This window comes from Octopus bimaculoides, chromosome 2 (assembly GCF_046866305.1).
Source record: "Octopus bimaculoides isolate indiv1 chromosome 2, ASM4686630v1, whole genome shotgun sequence".
In the NCBI taxonomy this organism is placed as follows: Eukaryota; Metazoa; Mollusca; class Cephalopoda; order Octopoda; family Octopodidae; genus Octopus; species Octopus bimaculoides.
Window position 1 is genome coordinate 151639668 of NC_142929.1, and position 13233 is coordinate 151652900.

General features: G+C 37.6%; 1 protein-coding gene across 2 annotated transcripts in view; it reads left to right on the forward strand.

Moving 5' to 3' along the window:
• LOC106872138 (spermatogenesis-associated serine-rich protein 1-like) overlaps nt 1–13233 on the forward strand; it is a 39956-nt gene that overhangs the window by 5148 nt on the left and 21575 nt on the right. For both annotated transcript variants that reach the window (XR_008263465.2, XM_014919011.3), the window contains exons 2-3: nt 4813–4983; nt 10490–10613. Coding sequence is in view for 1 of the 2 variants with exons in the window: in XM_014919011.3 (XP_014774497.1) it covers nt 4813–4983; nt 10490–10613 (295 nt within the window). In the remaining variant the exon portion in view is untranslated. The remainder of the gene's footprint in view (nt 1–4812; nt 4984–10489; nt 10614–13233) is intronic.

The following is a 13233-nucleotide window of genomic DNA, read 5'->3' on the forward strand; positions in this document are numbered from 1 at the left end:
GTTGCTTTCGTAACAGGTATGTACGTGTACGTGGTGATGAGCCAGGCAAACGAAAGAACTCTTCAGGGGAACCCTAAATGAGCAGCCCCTTGATCAAAACGTCATTCTAGCCATGAAAATGTCTTATTGTCAGATATTATATCTGGAACTGCATTGTCCGAAATGTTCTTCCCGTTTTAAGACGGTCGAGTGTGATTTATGGGAGATTTGGCTGTCGTTTCTAACAGGTCAAACGACTATTTAAAATGAGTTTTTATCGCGTGTATGCAATGTGAAAGTTGGGTATCAAGAGAGAGAGAGAGAGAGAGAGAGAGCAAACGTGGAGCACTGCTTACAGAGTCACTTTGGCAGAAGAGTGATGAATATAGGCGTGAGAATATAGATGCGACATGAATTATTAAAGCATTATGTGGTAGATGTGGAGGCGCAATGGCCCAGTGGTTAGGGCAACGAACTCGCGGTCATAGGATCGCGGTTTCGATTACCAGACCGGGCTTTGTGAGTGTTTATTGAGCGAAAACACCTAAAGCTCCACGAGGCTCCGGCAGGGGATGGTGGCGAACCCTGCTGTACACTTTCACCACAACTTTCTCTCACTCTTACTTTCTGTTTCTGTTGTGCCTGTAATTCAAAGGGTCAGCCTTGTCACACTGTGTCACGCTGAATATCTCCCGAGAACTACGTTAAGGGTACACGTGTCTGTGGAGTGCTCAGCCACTTGCACGTTAATTTCACGAGCAGGCTGTTCCGTTGATCGGATCAACTGGAACCCTCGTCGTCGTAAGCGACGGAGTGCCAACATGTAGTAGATGAGTTATAAAACTCGAAACTTTCAAGCCGTCGTCGAGTGCTATTGCTGCTTCTGTTACACAGATTTATTGGGTTGGCAACTAAGTTCCACCGTGTTTTTAAATTTTGGAATTTATTGCGCTTTTAAATTTTGGAATCTATTTTTTTTCGAGAATTCTATTTTTGAATCATTTTGGAATCTATTTTTTTTCTAGTTAATTTTAGTTAATTTTTGTTTATTTTCAGATCATTAAAATGGAATGTCAAGTTAAGAAAAACGAGCATTTTCGACACCTTTTTGCTTTTAATCAAGGTTCTAAGGCTGCAAAGGTTGCTCATGACATTTGTGCTGTGTATGGAGAGGGTGCCATAACTGAAAGAACCGCTCATGATTGGTATGCCAAGTTCAAAAATGGAAATTTTTACCTCAAAGACGCACCTCGTTCTGGCCGTCCAGTAGAGTTCGTTGAAGAGTGATTAAACCAACTTTTGCACGAAAATTCTCATCAAACGACAAGGGAACTGGCAGAGAAATGGAATGCTCCCACACGGCAATAGAGAAGCATATTCACTCGATGGGAAAGGTTCAGAAGTATAGAGTATGGGTTCCGTATGCTTTAAGTGACAACAAGAAAAATCAACGAGTCAGAATCCCCGTTGGTTTGCTTGCTCGTCACCGCTCAACTCATGGACACAGTCAACGATTTCTTTACCGAATCGTTACTGGCGACGAAAATGGGTGCCTGTACATCAATATGAAGCAGTGTAAGGAATGGCTTAGCCCCGATAAACAAGCGACACCGCACGTGAAACAAGATCTTCATCTGCGTGAAGCGATGTTGTGCGTACGGTGGGACTGGGAAGGGATTATCCATTACGAATTGCTTGAAGAGAACCAAATAGTCAACGCGGAACTCTTTGTTCAACAGATGGAACGACCCAACACGGTTATTCAAGAGAAAATACCTAATCGGCAGCATGGAGTTCTTCTGCTGCACGACAACGCCCGCCCTCATATCGCCAATATGACCAAGGAAGCCATTCAAACGCATGGCTGGGAAGTGCTGCTACACCCGCCGTACTCTCTAGATTTGGCACCAACGGATTTCCACCTTTTTCGATCTCTTTCAAATGCTATGCGCAGAGTTTCGTTCAACACTGATGCAGAATTGAGAGCTTGGTTGGATCAATTTTTCGAGTCGAAATCGGGTGATTTCTACCAATGAGGTATTGAAAATCTTGTTGAACGTTAGGAAGAAGTTGTAAACAAGGGTGAATACATTATTGATTAATTAGTCGTTACTTGTTATTAAACCTTTTAAAAAACTTAAATTTAAAAAAACCGGCGGGAACTTAGTTGCCAACCCAATAGATCACATTCGAAAGGTCATTTGTCCAGTTGGTAAAGATTGACTCACCAGCATCCTACACACACTACAGTTAGTGACTCACGGATTCTATCTCTCTTCTGTTGCTACTATAATGGCTCCTCTTCTGAAGTAGCAATGTTACATACCATCCTGCGCGTACCGGTATCCAGGTGACTAGCTGTATAGTAATAAGTAATATGCAGTATTAGAACTAAATTAAAAATAAAATGTTAGAGCAATGTGATAGACACCTCATCATTTCTCTCACCTTGAAACTTATTCACTATTTGACGTTTGACAACCTCCTACATTAGCGCTGTCTCATTAGCGTGACAGTGAATAAACATACAAGCTAATTATCTTATTTGGATAGCAATAAGTGTTTATCACAATCACTACTTTAAGAAAGTTGCTTAACATTTCACTCCCGGGAGTATCCAGGTGACTGCATTTTGACCCAAGAGATTGAAGAAAGGTTAGTATCAGCAAATTAAGGCAAAATAGTTAAGCAGAATCGTAATTGGATTGCAAACATAGTCCGCAGGAAATTTCATCCCACCCCACCCGCACCACCACCAAAAATGCAACTTTTACATTTTTTATCTAAGTGATTTTATATCTCATGACTTTTATGTATGCACATACAAATTATGCACATAGTTTATGTATGCACATACAAACTTTGAGTTTAAAATTTCCAATCAAATGGATGTTAAAGCATAAAATATGGCCATTGGAGTCCAACTGGACCCATTGGCCTTCTGTGAAATTATTTTTTTCTGTTCTTTTCTCAGATATTCTGATGAACTATAAGTCAATTTTCTTAGTATTTGTACTGGTATGAATCAATATACTAAATAATTTTGTTTTATTTCATATTTAGTGCTATATGTATAATTTATAAAACTATAAAACATGTTGATTTCTTTCAATAAAGGTTTTTTTCAGTCAATAGATTATATTTTAATTCCCCTCCATTAAGCGCTAATAATTACAAATATATACCTATAAAGTGCTAAATTTCATGTTCTGTATCATGCACTCACACATATACACAAGGTTAAACAAATATTACTTTATGGATAGTGCGGAAATGCGCAAAAATAAATTCCAACCCCGCCGGCCCACGAAGGGTTAAATGCATCAAATATTAAATGTAGTATACCTTGTCTGAAGATTGCTTCCTTGCATAAAAATTCTGAGAAACTAAATCTAAATCTGCTCTCTCTCTCTCTCTCTCTCTCTCTCTCTCTCTCTCTTTCTCTCTCTCTCTCTTTCTCTTTCTCTTTCTATACATACATACATACATACATACATACATACGTACGTACGTACGTACATACATATATATATATATATATATATAATCGTGGCACTCCGTCGGTTTCGACGACGAGGGTTTCAGTTGATCCGATCAACGGAACAGCCTGCTCGTGAAATTAACGTGCAAGTGGCTGAGCACTCCACAGACACGTGTACCCTTAACGTAGTTCTCGGGGAGATCCAGTGTGCCACAGAGTGTGACAAGGCTGGCCCTTTGAAATACAGGTACAACAGAAACAGAAAGAAAGAGTGAAAGAAAGTTGTGGTGAAAGAGTACAGCAGGGTTCACCACCATCCCCTGCCGGAGGAGCCACGTGGAACTTTAGGTGTTTTCGCTCAATAAACACTCACAACACCCGGTCTGGGAATCGAAACCGCGATCCTACGACCGCGAGTTCGCTGCCCTCAACAATGGGACATTGTACCTCCACCATAAGTATATAATATAAAATATATATTTAGATGAATATATATATATATATATATATATATATATATATATATATATATATATATATATATATATATATATATATATATATATATATATATATATATATATATATATATATATATATATATATATATATATATATATATATATATATGAATCCCTCCTTTCTCTCTTTGATTGCTGTGTAGGAGTACGGTCTAAGACAGAAGACGATCTTACTACATAGTCGAACCACGTACGTACCGCGTATCTGGACGATTGTGCTATCATTTCGATGAAATGGCTTCTACCAGTTCTATTAATAAAAACAAGTATTTATAAGAAATTTTATTAGATATGCTAACAGTATTACCTCCTCTCATATCATATGTAAACTATACAATAACACCTCGACGCGCGGCGACTACCTTCAAGCCGTAGGACTGCTCAATCTTTGTTGATCTGAGACTGCACAACAACATAAACGAATGAGGGAACTTCTACCTGAGTACTATTTCTACTAGAAATAGCAGTCAAATCTCTATCAAGTCATATCAGGTCGTTTACAAAAAGGAAAGATTCACTGGATAATATAGTCCAAAGTACACTAAGCCTGAAAAAAGAAATTAATTCATAGGTAGAATGTCTTTGAGCATAAGTCTGCCCAGTAAGAACTATCTTACTTTTGTGTTTTACAAAAAGAAATGCGATCATGATGATGACTATAACATTGTGGAACATTTTTCTGACGGTCTCCAATTATTTCTGCAAGATATTTAAGTTACAGAACCTATAGTTCGCAATAGTTTAGTTTTCTATTGTTAGACTGGTTGTGATTTTAACTATTTTATGGTTTGTACATTGTAATGAATATGATTTTTTTTTTTCTCTTTAAAGTTGAAAATTATACTATTGAAGAAGATGAGTGGCTATTTCATCAAAATTGTGCAGAAAGAATTCACACTTACCTATTTGGCGTTTCTGAAGCGACAAAATTGGAATTTTCGCAATATTATCAGCTTTCTGCAACAAAAGATAGAGAATGGTTACCGATAAGAAAACGCCCAGGTAAATGTTCATGTTTTGTAGTGCTCAATGTTTTTGTGTTTCTTAGTTTTCAAGAATTTGTGAAATCTACATCTGCTGGCTGTTGGAACAATTTTGACCATAGGCGTTTTCTTCATTATAAGTAACTATTGTTTGGGCAGCGTCCAGAAAATATCTTGGACAACCAATTCCATTTCTTTGACTTATTTGGTAGGAGGTGCTGTATTGTATATTTACCAGACCTCGCAATTTGCTGATATCATTATCATTGCTATCATCATCTTTATAAATTATTATTATTATTATTATTATTATCATTATTATTATTATTATTATTATTATTATTATTATTATTATTGGGTGAGAGAGCAGCGCTTGCCATCAAAGTGACACTGGAGTAAAATATACGAAGCCCAGTATACCCATCATGACTGCCCGTCTGATAAGAGTACACCAGGCGCATGCATCACAACCATATGTGCGCGACATGGTGATCTCATATCAAGATAACCAGCGCATGACTTTGCAGGTAGGGCCCAGTTAGAATTTTTTTTCAGGTCGATTAGCCCATCCCGCTCAAAAGGTTCCTGAATAAGGTTTGTTTAAGGATGATGAACGGAACATTCATATTTCTAGAGGTGATTGTTCAGACCCCAAAGATGGCTATGATGCTCCTCCACTACTTCTGCTCGTGATCAGAGATGCACATATCGTCAGCCACTAAGAGACATGCTTTGCTGGCTAAGGTTAAACAGCTGACAAGCAAATCTGTGGTATTGAACAGAATATTTGCTGTAGCCCATCTTTTATACCAAGACAAAACAATGTACATGATAACACTTCCAATCAGTCAAGATCAGAAGCCATGAGAGCTAGTGCCTGGTACTGCATCAGGGCATTTATTATTATTATTATTATCATCATCATTATTATTATTATTATTATTATTATTATTCCTTCGGAACACAGTGTAGGTAAAAATGCACCGGAGTCTTTAGTCATCTGTCAAATCACAACAAGGACCTCAGACAGATAATACTTTCCTTAAGATGTGCGCTGTCCTCAAAAAGGCTGCTTTTTGCGAGACATCAATCTTGCATGGGATTTCCAGTTGTCTTAAGAAGTCTTGAAGTTTCAATGGAATTGAGCCCAACGCTCCGATCACCACTGGTATCACTTTTACATTATCCTCTCGCATTCCATACAGTCTTGCCATTTCCACTTTCAATTCGGAGTACTTGATTTTTTCAATCTCTGACAGTATTTGTCTCTCTTATTCAATATGACAATATCCGGCGGACGGTGCTCGATTACACGATCGGTCTGAAAATTATAGTCCCAGAGTATCGTTACTTTTCCATCCTCCTGCATAACTTTACTTGGTACTTACTCACACCAGTTCTCTGTTACTTCATATTGGTATTTACGGCATAAGAGCCAATGGAGATACACACACATTTTATCGTGACGACGCTTGTATTCTTTTTGTGCAAGGTTCTCACATCCACTTACCAAGTAGGTCACATTTTCCACACTCTTTCCACAGGGTCTGCATTTATGGGTGTCAGAAGTTTTATAGATGTTAGACTTCACTGAATTGGTAGCGAGAGCCTGGTCTTGTGCAGCAATTATTAGGCTTTCTGTGGTACGCTTCAAATCACCTCGCTCAAGCCATACCCACGATGCTGTATTATCTTCAACGTCTTGTGTATTCTTTTCAAACTGTCTATGCATTTTCATTTCAAGAAGGTCTTCTTTTCTCTTCTTCTCAGCTCTTTGGTTAAACTCTTCCTTATCCATCATTTCATCTGCATTTACACCCATATCTTTCGCGGCATGTTGCAGCAGGTTTTCATCACTATTTATCAAATACTCGGCAAGCGTTCTCCTTTCACTCCTTATACAATGGTCTATACTAATTAGTCCTCTGCCACCATTCTTTCTTTTCATATACAGTGTTTACGTTTGCTTTCGGGTGTCGCGCCCCATGAAGCGACATCAACTTTCTCGTCCTTCTCGTCAGTGTTGATATTTCCTCCTTAGTCCATCTGAGGATGGACACACTATATCTGACCACCGCAACTGCCCAAATATTCATTGCGGTAATCAAATTATTGGCATTCAGGTTGGATTTCAACACCATCTTCACCCTTTTTTGATAGGCCTCGCTGACCTTGACTTTCATTTCTCTGTGTAGAATGTCATCCAGCTCCAAAATCCCTAAATATCTATACCCACTACCGTCGTATTCACCCATGGTCTCTCCTGATGGTAACCGCAATCCTCTGAAGGCTGCTTTCTTCCCTCTTTTCATATTAAGTACTGAGCATTTGATGATCCCAAATTCCATACCGATGTCCCTACCACACATCTGGACTGTTTTGGTTAAGGAATTTATCTGTTTTTCAGATTTCTCCAACAATTTCAGGTCATCCATAAACAGAAGATGGTTCAATGATGGGCCTTTCTTCCCACATCGGTAACCCATCTTAACTTTCGGAAGTGTCATTGTTATGGATATTAGTGCAATTACAAAACGTAACTGAGAAAACGAGTCACCTTGGAAGATTCCCCTTTTAATATTAATTTATCCAAGGAATACATTACTCGAGTATAATTTGGTTTTCCACTCTTTCATACTATGCATCACAAAATTTGTGATGTTGTCAGCAACATCAAACATCTGCAGACATTCAACGATCCAAGAAGTCAATCCAAGCCATAGACATGTTTGCATGATGTTTTTTTACAATGTCCCGAAACTGTTTTATCGACGACCAGGTGATCCTTGGTACCCTGAGAACTCTTCCTACATCCTCCCTCCTCCCCCCCCCCCGGTAGTATTTCTTCCTGTGCCAGGAAAGTGTATATTTTTTCCGTACATATTCCAGTGAGTATCTTTCATTATAAGTGTTGTTCTCCCTGTCACCACCCACGCGGGGACTGTTCCTTGCTGGACACAATCATTCAGTTGAGTTGCTGGTCTTTCATGCACCGCGTGGCATCTCTTCAGCCAGAAGGTTTTAACAGACTCGGTAGCACTCAGCAGCATTTCGTCCGACTTTCTGTTCTGAATTCAAATTCCACCGAGGTCGACTTTGTCTTTCATCCTTTAAGGACCAATGAAATAAGTACCAGTTGAGCACTAGGGTCAATGTAATCAACTCTCCACCTCACCTGAAATTGCTGGCCTTGTGCCAAAATTTGAAACTAGTATGTGACTTTCTAATCGCAAGAACTGAAGTAGCAAGCAAAATAAAACAAGAGTTTTGGTTCGTTGTTTTTAACATATAAAATATCAAATACCATTACCGTATCGACCAGACTATCGGATGTTACACACCGTTGGTCACAATGCGCTTCCTCTCATTGTTGTAGCTTTCGCATGATGCCAACACACTGGATAGGCGGACAGGCCAACGTCCCTGCTAAATGTTTCGTCAGTTCGATGCAAGGACACCCATTTACAGTTGAATGGACAGGAGCAAGGTGAAATGAAGTGTCTTCCTCCTGAACATAACACACCGCCAGTCAGGAAATCAAAACCACGATCTTGCGATCACAACACCCTTACCACTTGGCCTCACGTCTTCACATCAAGTATAGGATAAACTAAAACGAATTTTCGGTCATTAGACTGCGCCCATGCTGGATCACTGTCTTGAAGAGATTTTAATAGAACGAATCGACCCCAGGACTTATTTTTAAAGCCTGGTACCTACTCTATCGGGCCCTTTTGCCGAAACGTAAACAAACCAACATGGTTGTCAAGTGGTGGTGGCGGACAAACACAGACACAAAGACACACACGCATAGATATAGATATATATAAGACGAGCTTCTTTTAGTTTCCGTCTACCAAATCTACTCACCAGGCCTTGGTTGGCCCAATGCAGTAGCAGAAGATACTTGTCCAAGGGGCCAAGCAGTGGGACTGATCCTGGAACCGTGTGGCTGGGAAGCAAACTTCTTACTACACAGCTATGTCATATTGTATATGTTAAAAAACAATTTTAAATTCAAATCGATAATAATTAGATATTTTGTGGGGAAAAAAATAGATAAGAAAGGAAAAAAATAACTTTTTGCGACAAGGGAAAAACCTTTAAGCTTTTCTTAGTTCCGTTTATTTTCGCTTCAGAATTATTTGATGTTGTAATTACAGAAAAAAAAAACACAAAGCTAAAATACTCTTTCCTGATATGACTCTTTCCTAATATTCATTCGTTGCGTTGTAAACAAACATCGAATATTTGGGAAGAATTTATGCACTTTTATATCTTTTTTCTTTTTCATATTTCTGAATTGTTTTCACGAGGGAATGATAGATTGAATAAGCTGCTGGGCGCTTCATCTCACATAGGGAAGTTGCTGGATGCGTTATTAATAAATGTTTTAATCTAAATTCTTGTTTCAAGTCAAGCAACGACATCAGCAAAAATAATCTATTAAAAAAGTAAAAAACAAGTAAACTTCGACCATTGCGTTTATTTTCTTTAATAACATAAATCTACTGATATTGACCGAGCTTGGGAAGAAGTAAAACATGGAAAATGTAGGATCAAAGGCCATCTTTCCGATAGAGATCTTAAATCTTAACATGACGAAGGTCAAATCAATTGGTGAGTGTAATCTAAACAAGTTTGCTGCCATCAGCTTATGGCATTCAAATTTCCGTAAAGGACACATTAAGCATTTATATCATGACATTTTTATAACTATTAATATTTTCTATAAGTTTTCCTCTGTATATTATATTTACTGTATTCTTATTTTCCCGAATGTCACATTTTGTTAATGTCATTGAAACTATGTAACAAATAGATTGCATATATATTTGTCTTTATTTTTATACACATATTCATTCACTTCGTTAGCACTTTCCCCTTTCACTTGTGAATTAATCAATCAAACAATCTGTTAATCAACATAACTAAACCCCATCCATCTTTCATATTTTTAACCACATCTTAATTATTTAATTACAATATTTTCTTATTACGAAGACAGAAAACTCATTTTATCGATTTGGTAAGAATGCAAAAGTAAAGTTAAGTCTTTCGTGAATTAAGCCCAAGGGGTAAAGGACGTAACTAAATACAACAAAACACTTTGTTCGATGATCTGCAATTCACCTCTCTTTCGAGAACCACAAAAATATCTTTTTTTCTTTTTCAAAGAAAAAAGTTTCTTGATTTAACCCAACGCTTGCCATGTGATATGAACTCACAACTCCTGAGCTCAGTGCTCTGTTCGCAAACGCTATTGAACTAATCAAGTGACGTCATAGCCTTGACTTCGTATAAAGCCAAGCAAAGTGTATTGTGTTCCTTTACGTTTTGTATTGAAATCTTTGCCAGGGTCGATAAAATAATATTAGAGAAGTACTTGACTTGATTCGGTCTTTTCTAAAATTTGTGATGTAGGGCCATTAGAAATTATTTTCAAATTGATTTGTGTTTAATTATGATGAGATACAGTAATTTATTCCTTTGTAGTATTGTAAAGTTACTGTTGTAAATTATAGGTAATATGATCGATAAAAGAAATGGCAGGCCTTGTATTAATCTCGGTGATAAATTTTACAAAACAGTTGAATTTTCACCCGATTTCTTTAAAAAAGGAGCACCAGTTTCACCGCCTGTGTTCGGGTAGGTATTCGGATATTACAGTTTGCAACAATTGATGTATAACTGATTAAGTAAGTTTTTGTTTTACTTTTTTAAAAATTAATTAGATAAAAGAGGGTGGTGTCTATGACCACTCTGGGTTCTGCTGAGTTCGATATGGTTGATGCTCATTTGAAATCTCTTTCCGTGTCTGCTGAAAAATGGCAGACAAGAAAAGAGTTGGATGAAGCTGAGAAGGAATCATTTGTTAAATTTCTCGCACCGACTCAAGGAATGAGATATAGTAAGGATGGCAGGATGCAGACAGGGGTACATTGGGTGGGTCGTGAGAAGAAGTGGTATGTTAGATTACTAGTAAAGAGAAACAAATATTATTGTAGAGAAGAGAATAAACAATACCTTTGTTGTATAGCGTGCTGCGAAGTGAGTCTTTTCCAGTCAACCGAATGCTTTATCTTGTATTCAGCCTTGGATATTTCTGTGTGTAATGATACCGTCTTCCCAAATATGTAAGCAGTATTCTTATATGGATCACCCTTGAGATTCAAGAAAGTTAAAAATAATTTTTAAAAAAAGATTGAAGATTGAAGCTTAACTTTTAGAGATTCAGATCAGTATGTATGTGAAATCGTTATAAGTCACGATCAGAAATTGTAAATTATCGGATTAGAAGTAACTTTAGGGCATGTTGTTATGCGTAATTCACGCATAGTGTAAAACCGTTTCATTGACATTAGTTTGTTTCTGTCTTTGGGCTATTGAAGAAGACTTGGTCCTCTTTAAAAATTATTTCAAGGCCTCTATTTACGGAGGCTGTACAGTTGTGATGAAATGTTTCGACTGCGTTTGGATGATTCCTGAATATGGGAGGTAAGGGACAAACGTAAAATTTGTAGTTAGAAGTAACAGAAAGACGTTTTTTTTTTGTGCGTAGGATTTTCTTGTAACTAGTTGAAAAAGTAAGTTTAGGATATTAGAATATTGGTTACATAAATGTTTCAACAACAGTATCCAGTTAGAAGATACAATGCAATTAACCGAAATTATGGTGATTCATATTTTCTCATTGTTGATGTGATATAGTCACAGTCAAACCACTCAAATCACATCAGTCCAGTTGATTTAGCTGTACGTTGATACAGCAATTTAGAGAGTTTACTGTAGAATAATTTTTCAGTCTAAACAGCGGCATTTCTTTGGTTTTCAATGCAGTTTTCTTCTACCCATAAAGTTAATCTTATGTTCCACTGATGAATAATTTACATCACCTTTTCTAAATAACTTACTGCTCGAAAAACTCAGACACAGAATGATTAGTATCTTGTTCATTACTTCGTAATTTCAACAGATAATATAAGATGAACTTAAATTGTACATTCCCCATATCTGATTGAAAATTTTCATACTGAATTTCGATTGAATATCTTGATGTTACTCCCATTCAGTAAAACTTCTTTCGCTTGGATTTTAGCTCAGATCACAATTATTGATACGCATTTTACTGTTGACGGAGATCTTGGAGTTTTGTTTATACGGTGAATTTGCACAAATTTACGTTATAAAGAATTTGTACGACTAAATCAAAAATATTTGCTGTAAATTACAAATCTACTGGTTATAAAAATATAAATCAAATCATCGCTTCTAAAACAAGTGAATCTAATAAAGAAGCTCGGCCAAAGACAGCAATATATGGACTTATGGTAAGAAACTATGCCAAAGCAGACAGCAGAGCTTGGTGCAGTCTTCTTGCTTGCCAGCTTCTGTCAAACCGTCTGACTCATGCCAATTTGGAAAACGGATGTTAAATGATGATGATGATGATGATGATGATGATGATGATGATGATGATGATGATGTTGATGACGACGACGACGATGTTGTTCATGAAGAAAATTAAACATATTACAAACTCCACTTCTTTTATAAGCTCAGTTTGGAATAAGGGGTAGTGCCTATGACCGTCGAGTGCTCTCAAAAATTGGTGAAACTGGAGCCATTTACTTTCTGCTTAAACTGTTACAGGAAAAATAATATAGAGAGTGAATTCCCAATGCATTCTGGGAAGTAAGGAAGATGGCAAGCTGGCCGAAACGTTAGCACGTCGGGCGAAATGCTTAGCGGTATTTCGTCTGTCTTTACGTTCTGAGTTCAAATTCCGCCGAGGTCGACTTTGCCTTTCATCCTTTCGGGGTCGATAAATTAAGTACCAGTTGTGTACTGGGATCGATCTAATCGAGTGCCCCTCTACCCCCAAAATTTGGTCCTTATGCCTAGAGTAGAAAAGAGTCTGGGAAGAAACGGTTTTAGTGATTAGTGCAGTACCTGGGAAGAGGAGAGAGGTACAACATGAGTAATGGGAAGAGGAGAAACAAATGAGTCAAAATTACCCTAGTGGAAGTGATACAAAGACCCGTTAGCTGCGAGGATTAGAGGTCATAGTAGTGGCAATAGAGAATGCAAACAGCAGAGATTGGAATGTGTTTGTGAGTGACTTCACAAACGGGCATTCCACACTCACAATGAAATATAACTTGTTTCTTCTATTATAACTGTGCTGTCTTAGCTCTATAAGGTACCACCTGTAGAGTATAGTCGGCGAGAAAACGAGAGACACATGACTCAGGTTTTATCAGTGGAA